Source organism: Gigantopelta aegis, chromosome 15, assembly GCF_016097555.1.
Source record: "Gigantopelta aegis isolate Gae_Host chromosome 15, Gae_host_genome, whole genome shotgun sequence".
Taxonomy (NCBI): Eukaryota; Metazoa; Mollusca; class Gastropoda; order Neomphalida; family Peltospiridae; genus Gigantopelta; species Gigantopelta aegis.
The window spans coordinates 4,365,813-4,387,055 of NC_054713.1; the positions used below are offsets into that span (position 1 = coordinate 4,365,813).

The following is a 21,243-nucleotide window of genomic DNA, read 5'->3' on the forward strand; positions in this document are numbered from 1 at the left end:
TGGATGGATGGATGGATACATACATACATACATACATACATACATACATCCATACATCCATCCATCCATCCATCCATGCATGCATACATACATCCATACATCCATACATCCATCCATACATGCATGCATAAAATTTGTTTTGTTTAACGACACCACTGGAGCACATTGATTAATTAATCATCGGCAATTGGACGTGAAACATTTGGTAATTCTTCTACATTTTTTATAATGCAGCAAGGGATCTTTTATATGCACTTCCACAGACAGGATAGCACATACCACGGCCTTTAATATACCAGTCGTGGTGCAATCATCGGCAATTGGACGTTAAACATTTGGTAATTCTGACTCGTATTCAACAGAGGAAACCTGCTACATTTTTTATAATGCAGCAAGGGATCTTTTATATGCACTTCCCACAGACAGGATAGCACATACCACGGCCTTTAATATACCAGTCGTGGTGCACACATGCATGCATAAATGCATACATACATGCATGCATACACGCATACATACATGCATACATACATAGTGTGCGTTGGCCCGCCCCCGAATAGTGGTTCCCCGCCAATATAAAATCAGCAAGTGTGTGGTTGTGCTATGGGCACACGTTTTAGTCCAAACTTTGCATCTATCTATGTCGCCGAATGGGAAGAGGCTGCTTTAAAGAAATCAAGTAAAATACCTCTTTTGTACCTCAGATATCTTGACGATATACTTATCACTTGGCCACATTCTAAACAAGAATTTTTGAACTTTTTTGAGCTATTAAATCAACAGGATGACAATATCAAACTTAAGGCCACCATATCAGATGGCTAGGCCAGTGCTGTCACGAAACTGTGTATCCGCCCAGGTTATGAACCTCCGATAACACACGGAGAGTGTATAATCCACTGTTGAATACATTGACATTATCAGGGGTGGGCACTTTATCGTGGGTGTGTATAGATTGTTAATCACTCCCGTAGGAACAATATCTGTAGCGGAGATGGGGATGTTGGTACAAACTCTAGTGGGGGGGGGGGGGGGGGGGTGGTGGTAAGCCATATTTTTACTTTTATAGAGTAGAAGAAAAATACACCCTGTACATTTCGTCCTCGGGGGGGGGGGGGGGGGGGGGTGCCATTCCGCACGCCCCCGGTTCCTGCAGGCCTGTCAAAATCACAACATTAAATATTAGAGCGATTGTCCTGAGTTTGCTGTCAATGTAACATTGTAACGACTAGTATTACATATTACCAATAGTTTCTCGTTTAGAATATTAGTGTTTATATATTATGTAGTATCCATTATCCATTGTGCATTATCTTTTATATATTATGTATGTATGATAATCTGTACTGATCGAACTCTACAAGAGGAATAAAGAATATATATATATATTATATATATATATATATATATATATATATATATATCAAAGGCCGTGGTATGTATCATCCTGTCTGTGGGATTGTGCATATAAAAGATCCCTTGCTACTAATGAAAAAAACAACGTAGCGGGTTTCCTCTCTATGACTGTATCAAAATTAACGTATGTTTGACATCCGGTAGCCGATGATTAACAATCAATGTGCTCAAGTGATGTCGTTAAACAAAACAAACTTTAACCGTGAGTCGGCAACAACTTAACAATGGCAGAGAACTCGATAAAGTTGCTTTAAAGTATTCATTATTACTCAGTAATATCATGGTGAAATACAGATGTTTACTTACCATTTTCTCCAAAGTTTGTAACTGTGAAAACAAATATAACATTATTTAGTATGCAAGTGTAAACATCAAATTTTAAATAAAATAGTTAAATTTTAATACGGTGCTTGAACTACTGTACGTATAAATTGCACGAATTAGTGTTATTTAAGTGGTTAAAAAGAAGAAAAAATAAATATCATAAATAGCAAGGTAATGTATCACATTCCACTGAGTTGAAACTACATCGTAAAAAATGAGCTATTTTCATTAAAATTATTAATTCCGCATAATTTATGTCTAATGCGGACTTCCGACAGTGAACTATTTCACACGTTCGACACATGTTTCCGGAAACCGAAATAGTCTGAACTGTTGTGATCACGTACACGCCCAGTCACGCACAAGACAGTAGATTAAACGCACATAGACGTCTCACATGCATTCGATAGACAGAAGTACAACGTGAATTAATTCATTGTGAATTCATTTACTCACTCATTCATGCATCCATTCGTTTATTCATTCATTCATTCATTCGTTCATTCATTCATTCATTCATTCATTCATTCATTCATTCATTCATTCATTCTTTCCTTTATTTTACTTAAAGGTGCTATGTCAAAGATGAAATTACAATATTTTGTTATTTTCACATTTATTTGCAATAAATAATTACAAATTAATTGATCACACGCATAATCTTAATTTTAAAAAGTCTTGCACTGGACAACAATAATAATGTGTGGCTAAATATAGCATGGCTACCATTTAAAAAAAAAAAATTGTCAGTTAACCGCAAACGAATTCGGGTTAACTTAGTGTGTTGAATGTGTACGCATAAAACAGTGACGTCACTAGTTAATGCGTGTGACACATTCAAGATTCCCGCCTAAAAATATATATATTTTTTTTTTACCAGTAAATGGAATTATTGACTTGTAATTTTTTTTATAGGCATATAGCTGAAGGTATAAACTTTACGTTTTAAAGAAAAAAAAAAAATATTCATTGCAACTTTGACATAGCACCTTTGATTTTTGTACCTGTTGTGTATTTATGTATAACGTGTAACATATGTATATATGGGCCAAATGCATCTACATGTATCTCTATCCAATAAATGTTCAATAATGCTCTTGGTTATACAATTAATTTACTATTTAGCACGTCTGTTTCTTTAGAGATGAGGGGCCAATTTCACAAACTATCGTAAGTTTGCGTCTACGACTAGCAGTTATACCATGCACACGTTTACACGTGTCAAACATCTACTCGTATTTCACAAAATATCGTAAGTTTGCGTCTATGACTAGCAGTTATACCATGCACACGTTTACACGTGTCAAACATCTACTCGTATTTCACAAAATATCGTAAGTTTGCGTCTACGACCAGCAGTTATACCATGCACACGTTTACACGTGTTAAACATCTACTCGTATTTCACAAGTTTGCGTCTACGACTAGCAGTTATACCATGCACACGTTTACACGTGTCAAACATCTACTCGTATTTCACAAAATATCGTAAGTTTGCGTCTACGACTAGCAGTTATACCATGCACACGTTTACACGTGTCAAACATCTACTCGTATTTCACAAAATATCGTAAGTTTGCGTCTACGACCAGCAGTTATACCATGCACACGTTTACACGTGTCAAACATCTACTCGTATTTCACAAAATATCGTAAGTTTGCGTCTATGTCTAGCAGTTATACCATGCATACGTTTACGTGTCAAACATCTACTCGTATTACACAAAATATCGTAAGTTTGCGTCTACGACCAGCAGTTATACCATGCACACGTTTACACGTGTCAAACATCTACTCGTATTTCACAAAATATCGTAAGTTTGCGTCTATGTCTAGCAGTTATACCATGCATACGTTTACGTGTCAAACATCTACTCGTATTACACAAAATATCGTAAGTTTGCGTCTACGACCAGCAGTTATACCATGCACACGTTTACACGTGTCAAACATCTACTCGTATTTCATGCCGAAAATTTCATCATCGCGGAAGGTGGAGCATTTTAAAGACAAACTATAATAAAATATGTGTACTTCAAACTATATTTATTGCAATCTAATTAAAATTAGCGCCACTATTACATGTGGATCTAACAGCAGCCAGTTGTAGCTCATGTCCACCAATCAAAACCGTACTTGCAGAATCATGCCAGTGATTTAAAAATAATTTGAATGAAAACATTCCGAATTATCCTGAGGGTATACGACATGTTTCGTGTGAATTACGAATGCCTTAAAACATGTTTTATTTTATAAAATAAATAATTTGTAATGTAAAACTGAAGACTGATTTAGTTGGGTTTTTTTTATAAATAAATAAATAATTTTTAATGTAAAATTGAAGACTGATAACCCATCCCGTACGTATTAGTATGGTTCGTTGTACTGCGACCACTAAAATAGCCTCGCCCGATATTTTTAGAATTTGTATGCTCCCAAATAACGTTATAAAAGGCGAAGTGTGATTGGTCAATATTTAAATTATTATTTACTGACGAAATGTTACCTGGACATTGGAGACTACGCAGTGTTGTTAGCAATCTGATTAAAATTAGTTCTACTGGTCTAAATAAGGCATTCGTAATTCACATGAAACATATCGTATACCCTCAGGATAATTCGGAATATTTTCAAATTATTTTCAAATCACTGGCATGATTCTGCAAGTAAAGTTTTGATTGGTGGACATGAGCTCCAACTGGCTGCTGTTAGATCCACATGTAATAGTGGAGCTAATTTTAATTAGATTGTATTTATTGTACTATAATAGTAGTAAAAATTGTGGTTTAATCGTAAATTTACGTTTACGCGCAAAACTAGGCTTACGATGTTTTGTGAAATTGGGCCCTGAATCGTTTGAAAACATCAGTAATAACATTTCAATATATTTTGCCAATTTCTCTAATGTATTTATTCTTTTACTGTCCAGTATATCCAATGTCATGTACTATAATAACATTCACTATGCGGATTGTGTATTTACTTGCGTTTTCTTTATTACTCAGTATATGTAAAATCTCACCTTCTCTTGTAAAGTTTTCACCTGAAAAATCAGCAAAAAATATACATTACGTGAATCCTATATCAGACGATCGTTTTAGGTAATCAAGCTTAGGCAGTTATTAAATCTCATCCAGTGTGTAAAATAGATTCCTTCCTTCCTTCCTTCCTTCCCTCCCTCCCTCCCTCCCTCCCTCCGCCAACTCAATACCTCACCCAGCAAAAACACACCTACCCATTCATTCATTCATTCATTCATTCATTCATTAAAACTTGATTGTCGAACTTATATCCAATTAAGGTTCAAGCACGCTGTCATGGACACACACCTCAGCTATCTGGGCTGTCTGTCCAAGATATTGAGTTTTTATTGTTAGTGGTTAGAGGGGGGATGGTGTAGTTGTCCTACACCTCCCACCTGAGCTGCTAGAACCCACTCTGGGTGGGAGCGGGTACTAGAATGGAAACCCAGGCGCAAAACTAGTAAAGGGTTGTCCGAACCCCACCCCAAAAAAGGTGGGAAAAGTGACCCTTCTTTTCTGCAATTTGGCATATCTTTTATGGCATTTTCACAAGCCAAGGTACCATTCCGTACAGTAGTATAGTGTTTGACGTAATACAGTGTAGTACGGGCACGGCGGAAACAAGTAGACATTGGGGGAGGGGGGGGGGGGGGGGGGGAGGGGGCTGACTGACTGAGACCGAGGGCGCAAAGCTAAGGTTCTGGGGGAGGGGGGTAGGGTGTCGGTGTATGCTCCGCCGTAAAATTAAAAAAACTACATGTCCGGAAATACCAATTTCCTGCATTCTGCAAGTAAAATTAATCTCTGCCTGTAGTATACGGAATGGTATCCTGGATTGCGAAGAAGATTAGTGGAGAAAATAGACAAAAAGTGCACTTCTAAATTAAACGACCACAGTTTCGTATTTGATCGGCGGTTGAAGTGGGTGGTTATATACACCCTAGTCCTACCGCTATTTAGGATAGTGTAACTTATGCTCACCTTATCGCCGTAACTTTTATGTCCATCTTTGCTTTCTGCAAAAGAAAACAAGAAATAAGGACAGGAATGCATAACGAATCTTTACAATACCTCATCACTTTGTTTTAACCTGACGTTTCAAGTATGGTTGTTGTTTTTGTTGTTGGTTTGTTTGGTTGGATGTTTTTTTTTTTTTTTTTTTTTTTTTTTTTGCTTGTTTGGGTTTTTGTTTGTTTGTTTGTTTGTTTGTGTTTTTTTTTTGTGTGTGTGTGTGTGTTTTTTTAGTTTTTTTTTGGGGGGCATATATACATAAGCTACACGTTTTGCATAAGGCCCATATATAGATAGGCTACACGTTATATACACACACACACACACACACACACACACACACACACAGACACACACACACACACACACACACACACACACACACAAGAGGCACAAAAATTAAAGATGCTATGTCAAAGTTGCAATGAATACTTATTAATTTTTGCTTTGAAACATAAATTAAGCATTTGGAACAGACCCACCGGCCTCGGTGGCGTCGTGGCAGGCCATCGGTCTACAGGCTGGTAGGTACTGGGTTCGGATCCCAGTCGAGGCATGGGATTTTTAATCCAGATACCGTCTCCAAACCCTGAGTGAGTGCTCCGCAGGCTCAATGGGTAGGTGTAAACCACTTGCACCGACCAGTGATCTATAACTGGTTCAACAAAGGCCATGGTTTGTGCTATCCTGCCTGTGGGAAGCGCAAATAAAAGATCCCTTGCTGCCAATCGGAAGAGTAGCCCATGTAGTGGCGACAGCGGGTTTCCTATCATAATCTGTGTGGTCCTTAACCATATGTCTGACGCTATATAACCGTAAATAAAATGTGTTGAGTGCGTCGTTAAACAAAACACTTCTTTCACATGTTTCTTACGGTTTCACGCCATGATTCATTATATTCTTTCAGTCAATATATACAGCACAGATATAAATACTATAACCCCTCATGTTAAATAAAATCAGAAAACAAACTGGAGTGGGATATGCTGTAGTGTTTGATATAATACGAAACATCGATAACCATTCCTAATTCTTCTGCGTTCAGTTTCTTAGTGCACTTTAAACTTTGGATCAAGAGTGTTGCTGCCTCCATGAAGTCAACAGTTAGCAGTAGATTGAAGTTTAAAGTTTGTTTTGTTTGAAAACACCACTAGAGCACATTGATTTATTAACCATCGGCTACTGGATGTCAAACATATGTTAATTGTAACATATAGTCTAAGAGGACACCCGCTACATGTTTACACTAGTAGCAAGGAATCTTTTATAGGCACCAGCCCACAGACAGGATAGCACATAACACGGCTTTTGATATACCAGTCGTGGTGCACTGGCTGGAACGAGAAATAGCCAAATGGGCCCACCAACGAGGATCGACCGCACCGACCGCGCATCAAGCGAGCGCTTTACCACTGGGTTACGTCCCACCCCGTCAACAGTAGGTCGTCTCTTTCACCCCAAAGTTTTTCTCTCCTTATCCTGGGTAGGAGGGTCAAATCAAAGTACAGGCATTTATTGGCCGGATGAAACCGCACTTTATGTCCAGTCCTGTCATATCTCTTTCATGTAGAGGTATTTAATGCTGTATATAAATTATAAGGGAACTTTGACCCAGACACAGAAGCATTACGAAATTAGATCACACGAAATTAATACCTGGATGGGTTATTGTTTATGGTTGGGTTTTTTTTTGTTTTTTTTTTTTTTTGTTTGTTTGTTTGTTTGTTTTTCTTATTTGAGATCACTTATCGTGTCGTGGGCGAAACGTAGCCCAGCGGTGAAACATTCGACTGATGCGCGGTCGGTCTAAGATCGATTCCCGTCATTGGGCACACTGGGCTATTTCTCATTACAGACAGTGCACCACGACTGGTATATAAAAGGCCGTGGTATGTGCTAACCTGTCTGTGGGATTGTGCATGTAAAATATCCTTTGCTACTAATGAAAAAAAAACCTGTAGCAGGTTTCCGCTCTAAAGCTATATGTCAGTATTACCAAATATTTGATATCCAATAGCCGTTGATTAATAAATCAATGTGTTCTAGTGGTGTCGTTAAACAAAATATACTTTAACTTTTCATCGTCACGTACAAGCTTTTATTATTGCGTATACATGCACTACATTACTCCTTTCCATAAATCTCTTTAGATAATGCATAAGTAGGTTGTTTACCCAAGATCTGCTTTGCATATTAATAGCAATATGTTATGCGTAGTTAGACTACCAGCCTTGAAACTTCTTTGAAGGCAAAACAAAAAAAAGAAAAAACCACAAAAAACTAAAAACAAAAAGTGACTGCTGTAACTGGTACCCTCGTCTTCCATCATATCACGGTCATGTAACATTATTTGCAACAACAACAAAAAAAACCCAGTCTAGCAAGAGATCCACCTCCTATAGGTAGCACTAAACCAAATAACTTCCGGCTGGGTCAAAGTTCGAGGTGCACTTTTGATAGAGAAGATAACACCACAAGTTCTGTGATTGGTTATAAATGTGAGTGTGTTGGTTGTAAGAAAACAAAGTTTTATCTGAGCTAAAAATGTATACAATTTTAATTCATCTAGTACCACTGTGTCAAGTAGCCTTGTGCTTGGAACATGTATGGGGTACATGTAAAACAAAGTACTCAAATTTTGTGCGAAACTAGGGGTGTTGTAAAAACATCTGGTTATACCGAAAATGAACCATTTTCTGCATTTAATACTTTGAGGTAGGGGTTGTAGTACTGTTATTTATGGGTCATAGTTTGGTTGATATATTGCATATAGTGTTTTTAAACACAAACGTTAACGTGGTCGCCTATGGGATTTTATTTGGTATAAACTAAACATGCTTACACTGTGTTGATAAATACCCAGTGGTAAAGCGCTCGCTAAAAACTGCAGGGGCGGATTGAACAAGGGGCGGATTGAACAAGGGGCGGTGCAACATATCTCAAAAGAAACTAAAGGTGTTTCCTATCCCGGGTGTAAATACATTTAAAAAAATATAATTAATAGGAGAGGGGATCGATCCCTGTCGGTGGGACCATTGTGTTATTTCACGTTCTAGCCAGTACCCCACCACCACCACCCCACCCCCCACCCCCCACGACTGGCATATGAATTCGTTGAATGCAAATTTCCACCACAAACCAAATGATTTCACAACAAAAAGAGACTGATTTGTAGTTATTTATCACTAATATTTGAATACCTGATTATAACAACACCTCAAATCCGTTTTTGTCAAAAATTCTTGTTCCGACCATTGCACCACATAAAATATACCTTGCTACTAATGGAAAAAATATAGCGGTTTTCCTCTCTAAGACTATGTCAGAGTTACCATATGTTTGACATCCAAATAGCCGATGGTTAATTAATCAGCCGTGTCCTCTAGTGGTGTCGTCAAACAAAACAAACTTTAAGCTTCTGTCAAAAATTGAGTTAAGCATTAGAATAACACTTGGTGTCAATCTGACTATATGTCTGAGTAAAATAACTCATCAACTCCGACCCCAATTCTATAATGAATGAATGAATGTTTAACGACACCCCAGCACGAAAAATACATCCGCTATTGGGTGTCAAACTAAGGTAATGGAAACAAACAAGGTGATGATCAACATCAACAGAAAAATTGAAGATATAAATAAAACAGTGTAAAGAACTGTGCAAAAATACAAATACAAATATCACAGATAAGATACTGACTTTTATTCTAAACTTCAATTTGTGCTGTATTGGCCATTCTCAAAGAGAATATTACACCCCTGCACCACGGTGAGGTTACAGCACGCGCAGGGGCCAATTCTATAAATACAGCATGCTTCTAGATCAGCTGAATAAAAAGAGTGGTTTAAAGAGACAAACCCTAGTTTTTAAACACTACGACGTGTATTTCACTATCAAAAAGCTGTTTTTCGGACAATTTAAATTACAAGTACATTGTACTTACATTTTATTATTTAGAATGTTCATTTTTATACACCTGAAGTGATTCTGGTTATCCAGGTTTTTGAAATACCCCAAAATGCATTTTTCATAATTCTAAAAACGCACGTTCGTCTGAGATGTAATGGTTATCGAGACAAGCTCTAGTCCATTTGGACGATATTTCTCCGTTAAAAGATCACAGATTTTAGCTTCTCTCTGTTATAACTTTATCCAAACGTGTGTTACTGGTTTGTAGATTAGTTAAGCTTAGTTTCCATTTTCACGGGCTGAGACTAGGGTATGCGCCTTTAACTACTGGAGTTTTGCTAAAATATTTTCATAGTGGAGTTGTGACATTGTCGTAGTGAGATATTCATACGTGAAAATAGCAAAATATGACACGAAGAACAATGACAGTGCACCGACACCCGTAACACGACTCCACTCCACAAACAGGATGAACATAATAACCCCAGGACTTAGTCTGAGAACAATTAGGTTTTATCCAAGTTATAGATACGTTGAATATTTCCTTTTCAACTATTATGATGTCTTAAAGGGACATTCCTTAGTTTGCTGCAATTTTTAAGACGTTATCGACTAACAAAAACTTTCTAACGATTGTAATTACAAATATATTTTTCTGCATACATTACTAGTGCCTGTATATTAAACGTGTTTCTGATCGTTCTAATATTTGTACTAGGTTACATTTCATTATATTTCATTATTTTTTTGTACGAACGAAATTATTTGAAGACAAAATCCAGTTTGGGCTTCTTACAAATATTAAGACGACCGGAAACACACTGAATATACAGACACTGATATTCTAAACCAGAAAATACATTTAATATATAAGTTCAATCGTAGAACTATTTTATTAGTCGGAAATATCTTACAATGCAGCAAACTCAGGAATGTCCCTTTAATTCAAGCAAGGGGCAGGACGTAGCCCAGTGGTAAAGCACTCGCTTGATGCGCTGTCGGTTTGGGATCGATACCCGTCCGTGGGCCCATTGGGCTATTTCTCGTTCCAGCCAGTGCACCACGACTGGTATATCAAAGGCCGTAGTATTTGCTATCCTGCCTGTGGGATGGTGCATATAAAAGATCCCTTGCTACTAATGGGGAAATATAGCGGGTTTCCTCTCTAAGACTATATGTCAAAATTACCAAATGTTTGACATCCAATAACCGATGATTAATTAATCAATGTGATCTAGTGGTGTCGTTAAACAAAACAGTTTTTTTTTTAATTCAAGCAATTTTATTAGCCGAATTTTAAATATTACAATTTACGCATGTGGACTTTTGCAAGGTGTTACCCGTTTCTTATCGAAATAGAAGAGGTTCCCTTGAGAGGTGAAAAACAAACCTTTGTTACCTGGCAATATAATACACCCCTTGCTCAGATCTGCTCGGCAAACATGGCCTAGATAGATAGAAAAACGCAAACAGTTGTAAATGTATTAAACGACGTTGTAACGTACACACATACCTGTATTCGTTGGAAAAGAAGTGACACATCCAGCAAATATATACACCAATATATTAAATAACAAGAAATCGTGATGATGGTAAACCGACATCTTCTCCAGTACCACAGAGTAAGTAATGATTATGAAAACCGGAGCAGGAAAAAAATGGATCCCCGACTGAAACAAGGTGTTGTTCAGAAATTATATTCAGAGAATGTGTCCCCGTGCGTTGAGTTATAAAGGAAACCGACTACGTCATTAAAAGGTATTTCCTACCCCGGGTGCAATAAATATCTGATATCTTTATTGCGTGGGACTAAACACTGCAGGGGCGGATTGAACAAGGGGTTGGGCAAGATACCCGAAAAGATATTAAATAGTAACTGTGTTTTCTATCTCGGGTGCAAATGTAATTGGGGGTCGGGGTCGTCTGAAGATAACTAGGTTACTAAAATATATTTTGTACCTCATGTGCAAGATAAATTTGATTATTGGACTCTTATTTTGCATTTGGGCAAAACTGTATTGACGGATAGAGAAGGGTAAATAATTGTTTTTAAGGGCTAGCTGTTACAAGAAATAGCCCAATAGGCTCACCGACTGGGATCGATCCTAGATTGCAGATCGATCGCGCATCAGGCCATCAACCTATCGGTGGGCTAGGCCCTGGTCCCACGTCCAGGACATAGAGTTAATGGTTAGTTGTTAGCGATTAGTGAGAAAGAAGTCGTTGTAGTGGTTTTACACTTCCCATACGGATGGCCGTTAAAACTCGCTCTAGGATGCGATCCCACTACGTTCCATCCTTAAGTGTGATGGCTTAACCACTAAGCCATCGAAATCGACAATTATCTTAATATTCACATAGTTAATAATGATGATCGCTGAGTAAAGAATGTGCTGGGGTGCTTTATCTAAACATTCCTTTCCTTTCTTCCCTCTCACATTCTAAACCGAGTATGAGAGTCACCATTATGTTACACACGTAACCCTATAGTCTCTGATCAAACAGCTTGTATCTGGGTGAGCTCGGGGCTTGGACCCGCCCTTAAAGAAGACAATCCCCAATCATTAGGAGACATTCCTGTTTTATCCCGGGGTATTGGATACACACCGAGTGACGTGGGTACAGTGCACGACAGGAAATTCCGTATCAACCAGAACGGGTCACATCTGTGGTAGTGTGGTGGTTAGGCCAACGAAACTAAAGACTGATATGTACTGGGTTCGCATCCTGGTACCGCCTCCCACCCAGAGCGAGTTTTAACGACTCAATGGGTAGGTGTAAGACCACTACACTGATTTCTCTCTCACTAACCACTAACAACTAACCACTAAATCTCTGTCCTGAACAGATAACCCGATTATCTTAGATGTGTGCCAAGGGCAGCGTGCTTGAGCCTTAGAACAAGAAAACAAGCAACAAACAAAACAAAAACAAATAACAAATAATAGAACACAACAGAACAGAACTAAATAAAACGGAATAGAAGAGAACAGAAGAACAGAACACAACAGAAGAACGGAACAGAACACAATAGAACAGAACTAAATAAAACGGAATAGAAGAGAACAGAAGAACAGAACAGAACAGAAGAACGGAACAGAACAGAACAGAACAGAACAGAACAAAAGACAGAACAGGACAGAACAACAGAAAAAAAAAATCAGAACAAGACAGAAAAACAGATCAGAACAGAACGGAACAGAAGAATAGAACAAAACAGAGCAAAAGGACAGAAGAACAGAACAGGACAAAAGGGTACAGAACAAAACAGACCAGAACAAAACAAAACACAAAACCTATGGTTACGCCATGGTCTTAAGGCTGGTAGGTACTGGGTTCACATCCCGGTACTGATTTCCGCTAAGCGTAAGATATAACACTATAAGATAGCCAATTTATTTATGTGGCCTAAAAGTTAGAGAGAGAGAGAGAGAGAGAGAGAGAGAGAGAGAGAGAGAGAGAGAGAGAGAGAGAGTGTGTGTGTGTGTGTGTGTGTGTGTGTGTACTATTAAATGTTTATATGTAAAAATCTGTTTCCGACAGCTAGTACATGCACATATAAACAAAGACGTGCTTCTTCATATAATGACCATAAAGGGGCGTATTCACCAAACTAATGCTTGCCCCACCCCTTTTCCAGTCAGTGTTTTCTTGAACTAACTGTCTGAGGTTAGTTAAAAGTGACAAACGTGTTTCTTCTTTGTCCTGATACAGCTTATAGCTTGCACACCGGGTTCACAAACACATACGGTGTTTGTTTGTTTTTTATGTTCTTTCAACTTATTCTCTTTTCTAAAGCAAACAACAACAAATGAAGTTATTTCCCCCGAGTAGATCTTTTGTGCGAGAAACATTTACGTTTAGCGTGCCTGTTCCAGTCGAATGTTTAGAAGACAATATAATTGTGTTATGATACGTGCTGGTCGAACTTTTAGAGGATCATAAAACTAGGTTAAGAAAACAAAAAATAAAACAAATAAACTCCTGGTGTTACTGATAAAAAAAGAAAGAAGGAAAGAAATGTTTTATTTAACGACGCACTCAACACATTTTATTTATGGTTATATGGCGTCAGACATATGATTAAGGACCACACATGTATTGAGAGAGGAAACCCGCTGTCGCCACTTCATGTGCTACTCTTTTCGATTAGCAGCAAAATATCTTTTATATGCACCATCCCACAGACAGGGTAGTACATACCACGGACTAAGGGGGGAAAAAGCACATGAACCAAATCGTTAAAAGGGCAGCCTAATAAGAATGACACCAGAGAGAGAGAGAGAGAGAGAGAGAGATAGAGAGAGATAGAGAAGAGAGAGAGAGAGAGGTTATTACCAGAGTGTTTTTCGGTATCGTCAATATCATATATTAAGAATAAAAATTGTATTATATGAGCCTCTGGCATGTATACACATATATCGTCTTGTTATATGTATGTATGTATATATATATATATATATATATATATATATATATATATATATATATACATATAGCATTTTTTCCGGTCATTTTTTCATGGCAACCATCTTAAAATTCAAAATGGCCATCATTTTAGGGTATTTTACATATATTCTGACTGCCAGTTATCATAGAATTTTTTTTTTTCCAGGTCAATGAACTCGCTGATAACAGTTTGTTTAACCATTTGGACATGACCTCCATCTTGAAATTCAAAATGGCCGTCATTTATATATATATATATATATATATATATATATATATATATATATATATATATACACTCACGGAAAAAAGTTCCTGTGCATCATTAAAATTTCTGGAGGACTTATATTTTTTAAATTTAAAAATATTGTGATTTACATAGATGTACTATTTATCTGTTAAAAGTATGGTGATCCTCTCCTGCCTTCAGAACCTGAAGTACTGTCTACACAATGCTTGGTGTGCCGTCGGTGATGATGTAACAGAACAACGTACTGATGTACGGTCATGGTCGTACTTTGTTATCACCTAATCGGCTGCGTTCAGTTCTTCCACTGATTGGCCTTAACTTAGAGATGCATTAGGATGTTAAACGTATCATTTCCAAATGATTCCATATGTGCACCCGCTTAATACTGACGATTTGCTGACGTGGCGTCACGTGTCGACTCCCTAAACATGGAAGATCCCTAGTACCCCTAAACTGTCGAAAACATCTCCGCAGATATTGCATAGTGTTCTGATGAACACCAATGAATTCCAAAGTTACTAGCAACAGCGTTTGTGCTGTTCTAACCTCAATCATACCCATCGTTCGAAGGAGTCCATTTTCTGGGAGGCGTGGCATCACACTGACGACGATGAGATACCAACAAAAATATTTTTCTGAGTGATGAGAATCCATACACTAGTTTTAAAGTCCATTGATAAGAAAAATGACGTGACCAAGAATGCTAGTAATGCAACGTGTGATCACAAAGTATGAATAGTTCGTGCAATTGACAGGACACCGCTGGAATATCGACGGGAGTGATTACACGTTCAGTTACTATATGTATATATATAGTTTAAACAGCATGAACAAAAATCTGCCATGTTTGAAATATAATTGCAACAGTTACATAAGTTACATAACAATACGGATTCCGAAAATGTAAAATGTAATAAGAATAAGTTGCTTAAAACTTTGTTTCGTGAATTTGAAAAAAAAAATCATGATATTTGGCATCAATTCCGGAATTCCGATCATGAGACAAAAATTCCGGATTTTGGAGGAAATTGCGGAAATTTGGTCCCGCTACTAGCTTAATATACTTTTATATACTATTTAATACTCTGTTAGAGTCGCAATAAACCTTGATACGGTGATTGATAAACATGTAACAGAAAAAAAAAGTTAATGAAAAAAGTTACAAGTTAGTATTAAAAAACAAATTACCGAAAAAAGGAGAAAGGAGATGATTTTGCAAGTAAGGTTTTGATTGGTCGAATGAAAGGTCAACTGGACATGTGCTCTAACGGGCTGCTGTTAGATCCACATGTAATAGGGGAGCTAATTTCGATTAGATTGTGACTTTTTGTCCTGTGACCTTTTGTTTCCATGACTTTTTCACCTGTAACTTTTCTCCTAAATTCCTTGATACAGGCACAGTATTTATTTATTCTGACATCAAAGGCCGTGGTATGTGATATCCTGTCTATGGGATGGTGCATATGAAAGATCCCTTGCTACTAATGGAAAAATTTAGCGGGTTTCCTCTCTAAAACTATATGTAAAAATTACCAATTGTTTGACATCCAATAGCCGATTATTAAGAAATAAATGTACCCCAGTGGTGTCGTTAAACAGAACAAAGTTTAAAAAAAATATTCTGAATATTGCCCAACAGATATGATACAAGCAAAGAAAGAAATGTTTTATTTAACGACGCACTCAACACATTTTATTTACGGTTATATGGCGTCAGACATATGGTTAAGGACCACACAGATACTGAGACAGGAAACCCGCTGTCGCTACTTCATGGGCTACTCTTTTCCATTAGCAGCAAGGGATCTTTTATATGCACCATCCCACAGACAGGGTAGTACATACCATGGCCTTTGATATACCAGTTGTGGTGCACTAGCTGGAGTGAGAAATAGCCCAATGGGCCCACCGGCGGGGATGGATCCCAAACCGACCGCGTATCGAGCGAGCGCTGTACCACTGGGCTACGTCCCGCCCCTCAAGGTACGAGTGTGATGCACGTCGTTCAATTTGAATGAAAGCTCCTACATTTGTACATTAAAATTCATACATCTTATTCTTCTCACCCTACACCTACACCCTACAATGCTACATAACCGGGGTTCAGTGTATATAGGCTGTAACGAGATGACATTATCGTCGGAATTAAATACCTTGTGCCTGATACATCTTATTCTTCTAACCCTACACCTACACCCTACAATGCTACATAACCGGGGTTCAGTGTATATCGGCTGTAACGAGATGACATTATCGTCGGAATTAAATACCTTGTGCCTGATACATCTTATTCTTCTCACCCTACACCTACACCCTACAATGCTACATAACCGGGGTTCAGTGTATATAGGCTGTAACGAGATAACATTATCGTCGGAATTAAATACCTTGTGCCTGATACATCTTATTCTTCTCACCCTACACCTACACCTACACCCTACAATGCTACATAACCGGGGTTCAGTGTATATAGGCTGTAACGAGATGACATTATCGTCGGAATTAAATACCTTGTGCCTGATTGTCACGGGGATCCTATAATACCCGTAACTGAATGAAACACTATTATCCAAATATCTCTCCTAACTGTATATCTATTAGATCTCTCCGTAACAGGCAGTTATACCCGCTGGCTCGTCTAGGTATGATCAGAGATAAGATCTTATATAAAGTATATTTTATTATAGCACGTTTAGTTCACTAGAAAACACAACAAAAACACAATACACTTTGGAATCTGTATTAACCTACGCTGACAAATGTACTGCCGCAGTAGTTAATTAACAACAACAAATAATAACAACCCAGAACTGATCACTTAATTAGTTAATCTCTAGGTAAAAAACACTTCACCGTGACACAACACCCACACGTGTGCTAATTGAGAAACGCTTCCAGGAGAACTTAATTAATAAAGGAATTACAACTCTATTCTTAACTGGTTAATTTTTAATTAAACCTTACTACTCGTTCAATAACGTGTGATAATTGAGAAACGCTTTCAGGGGAACTTAATTAATAAAGGAATTACAACTCTATTCCTAACTGATTAATTTTTAATTAACCCTTAACTACTCATTCAGTAACCTTGTAACACAGAATTAATATTGGTACGTATCACAATAAAGACAATAACCTACAGTTAACCTAGGTCCTCTAGGATGACTGGATAATCTTTATATATATTTAGACAGTGAGCCTACAGTTTACTGCGTCAGATGACCGGCAGCACCGTCTAAATAATATTGGTATAATACAGTATTAAAATATTTAAAGTCACATCAATCACATCAAGGTTATACACAGAGCAGAAAATATATAATCACCAGTCCGGACGGACAGCGATCCCCTGGAGCCTTCCTTATGTTTCTCCCCGATATCTCTAAAACCCTAGCTATTTATTCAAAACTCTCAGAGACAGCGAATATCGCCTGGGGGCACAACACGGTACCTCACCTATCATCTGATATTTCCACCTCTTCCAGATGACCAGACATTCTGTCGCCAGTCGCCAAAATCACGGTCGTCGAAACCGCACTCGCAGAGGTATTACGTAACTACTGGCCACATGGCCTCCACAGGTGGACTAAGTGCATATTAGGATGCACGGTCGCGCGAAGGTATTACGTAACAAAGTGCCCACCTGAGCTAAGTGCATTTGGAACTGCACACGGCCCTCTAAAACAATTAATATCGCCACAGGCGAAAAGAAATTAAGAGCATGTACCGTCACACTGATACACATCGCAACCATGTTATTCAGAATATTATGTCATCCAAAACGCATAACATAATGGACGACGACAAGCAAGTGTAATACGATAACATAGCACTGGAGTAGAAAGGGGAAGGGGACGGAGGCAAGGGGGGAGTGGAGGCACAAGGGGGGGGGGAGGCAAGGGGCCACTTTTCTTGATCCATTAGCAGGAGCGATTCTCTCTCTGTCTCTCTCTCTCTCTCTCTCTCTCTCTCTCTCTCTCTCTCTCTCTCTCTCTCTCTCTCAATCTCTGTGTGTGTGTGTGTGTACCCCCCTCCCACACACACACACACACACACACACACGCACGCACCTTTTGGCACCTTCCTACGCCTTTGCATAGTGTGCATCACTTTAGAACATTTTGTATTTGTTGCTGAACAAATTCAATGAATGCACGGATGCATAACGAGAAAACTGCCGCGCAGAAGACTGTTGATGTACTGGTTTAGAAAGGAAATTAGTTCATATGTAGTCGCTGAAGTAATAAAACCTCGTGTCCCATATATTTTCCCCTAGTTTTTGTACTAAACGTCGTAAGCCTAGTTTTTGTACGTGCTCGTAAATCTACGACTAAACATCGTAAGCCTAGTTTTTGTACGTGCTCGTAAATCTACGACTAAACATCGTAAGCCTAGTTGTTGTACGTGCTCGTAAATCTACGACTAAACATCGTAAGCCTAGTTTTTGTACGTGATCGTAAATCTACGACAAAACATCGTAAGCCTAGTTTTTGTACGTGATCGTAAATCTACAACTAAACCACAGTTCTTATTACTATTATAGTACAACAAATATAGTTAGAAATACACATATTTCATTTTTCTTTTGTCTTTAAAGTGCTGCCTTAACGATGCAATGTCCTGCGTGAAATCGACGTCAAACACGTGTAAACGCACGACCGTTATAACTGCTAGTAGCAGACGTAAACTTACGATGTTTAGTGAAATAGACCCCTGGGAGGAGGAGCCAGCGAAAGTCGACACCTGCGCCCATGACAGGCGTGTACTACAACAGCTTGCTCTGAATGTCATGACACCGTATTGGTTTGTACTACTGTAAGTTCCATAGCCAGGTAATACTGTATGTATACAATATGGAAAACCACTTAATTTATTTCATTTCATTACAACTTATTTTCGTGCTTATATCCAATTAAGGTTCAAGCACGCTGTCCTGGGCACACACACCTCAGCTATCTGGGCTGTCTATCCAGGACAGTGAGTTAGTTGTTAGTGGTCAGTGAGAGAGAAGAGGGTGTAGTTGCCTGAAACCCTGCCCATTGGGTTGTTAAAACTCGCTCTGCGTGGGACTCCGGTACCGGGCTGCGAACCCAGTACCTACCAGTCTTATGTCCGATGGTTTAACCACGACACCACCGAGGCCGGTCATATGCAATACCACAAGTCCGTGACAACACTCGTGTGTACATTTAATACATCTAGGCGTAAACACACGATCGTTGTAATATATCAACGTTTCTTCGTGACGTAGGGCTGTTGTTTTGAACCACGTGATCTGGATAGGCGCTGAGTCGTCCGGCTCTCAGTCTTAGGACAGACGACAATCGAGGCTGGAACTTATTGTTAGCGATGTGGTGGTTGTGGATTATAATTCAGCTAGTTGCATTTACAGGTAAGACAAAACAAAAATTACCTGTTTTGATTTCTTTTCTCTGCTGCATCCCTATTCTATCTTTGATACTTCCCACACACTGTGCACGGGTGTGTGCGTGCGTGCGTGTGTGTGTGTGTTTGTGTTTGCGTGTGTGTGTGTGTGTGTGTGTGTGTGTGTGTGTGTGTGTGTGTGTGTGTGTGTGTGTGTGTGTGTGTGTGTGTCTTGGTGGGTCGAATACCCCTTCTTCGAGTAAAATTGTTTAAATACATTTTCCAAGGGAGCATGTCCGTAACCCCCTCTCCCCTATAAATTTCGCTCACCACGGTCTAGACCCCCCCCTCCCCCCAGCTAAAATTCCTGGTCACGCGCCTGCACTGCTCTGAATGTAGATATTAATAGATCACTTAATCACTTGTTTGTTTATAGACTTACGGTATAAGTATATACCTTTTTAAAACTGCAATCTTGAATGTAAAATATTTTTGACGCTTCAACACTCAGATTAATTTTTGTCTAGCGTATTGCCACTCTTGGATGTCAATATATTTCGCTTCCAACTTGTCTACATGCATACAGTGCCGGATTTAGACCTGGGGGGGGGGGGGGGGGGGCGGGCGGAGCAGGGGCCCGGGGCACTTCTGGTTCGGGGGCTCCTCAACACAGAAATTAAATTGCATGACAAATAAAAAAATGACCTAAATTTATAATTATTATATATTTTTTTATATAAAGGAAGTCCTTAGTCTGGGGGCCCTTGCAGGAGGGCCCAAGGCAGTTGCCCCCTTTGCCCCCTTATAAATCCAGCATTGCAAGCATAGTCGTACAGGCTGACCTTTTTGTAGGGGGACAGGCTGATTTTTGCACTAATTAAAGTAAAATGCCAGAATCTAAACAACATTTATTCATATTAGCTTTACTGGCCAGCAGCTATATAAAGTGAATCACTACGTACTTCCCCTTGGATATCTCTATCGTTTTTACCCCCGAATTTGAGGATTTCTTCCAGCACTGGGCGGGGATGGGGGAGGGGGTTCACCCCTCCCCGTCTCGTACGTTTATGTTTACAAACTCTTGTCTATATACACTGGATATTGCAACTTTGAAACAAATACAATTACATTGTTAATTAAATGTTGAATATGCTTAGTTTTGTTTATTCAACTTTATGTACTGTATGTGTCGTGTTTTAGGATAAAATATTTAAGATTCTCCAACCCCTAATATTACAATATAATTAAATTTTCTTCGCGTCTATACACTTTACGACAATTTGATTGGTCCAGAGGTGCTTACTTTCTTTCGTTCATATCTCGATGAACCGAAAATATTTAAGCCACGCCTACTACAACCCCCCCCCCCCCCCCCCCCCAATTGACTCGCACTACTTTTGTGCAACAAGCCGGATTATTCAGGCAATCATATTTAGATAATTTGAAGAAAAGACACGTTTAAGCTACAAAAGCAATACAAAAATGTTAGACACGTT

The 21,243-nt window shown here is 38.6% G+C and overlaps 2 protein-coding genes across 2 annotated transcripts in view; one reads left to right on the top strand and one right to left on the bottom strand.

Annotated features, from left to right (window-relative positions):
* LOC121390282 overlaps nt 1-11,560 on the bottom strand; it is a 22,538-nt gene extending 10,978 nt beyond the window's left edge. The window contains exons 1-4 of the mRNA XM_041522067.1: nt 11,198-11,560; nt 5,745-5,779; nt 4,763-4,783; nt 1,723-1,743 (exon numbers count right to left, since the gene is read on the bottom strand). Of these exons, the coding sequence (XP_041378001.1) occupies nt 1,723-1,743; nt 4,763-4,783; nt 5,745-5,779; nt 11,198-11,288 (168 nt within the window). The 5' untranslated portion in view covers nt 11,289-11,560. The remainder of the gene's footprint in view (nt 1-1,722; nt 1,744-4,762; nt 4,784-5,744; nt 5,780-11,197) is intronic.
* An 8,085-nt stretch (nt 11,561-19,645) lies between these two features.
* The window catches only part of LOC121389623, a 47,372-nt gene continuing 45,774 nt past the window's right edge, over nt 19,646-21,243 (top strand). Inside the window, exon 1 of the mRNA XM_041521263.1 lies at nt 19,646-19,775. Coding sequence (XP_041377197.1) covers nt 19,733-19,775 — 43 coding nt within the window. The 5' untranslated portion in view covers nt 19,646-19,732. The remainder of the gene's footprint in view (nt 19,776-21,243) is intronic.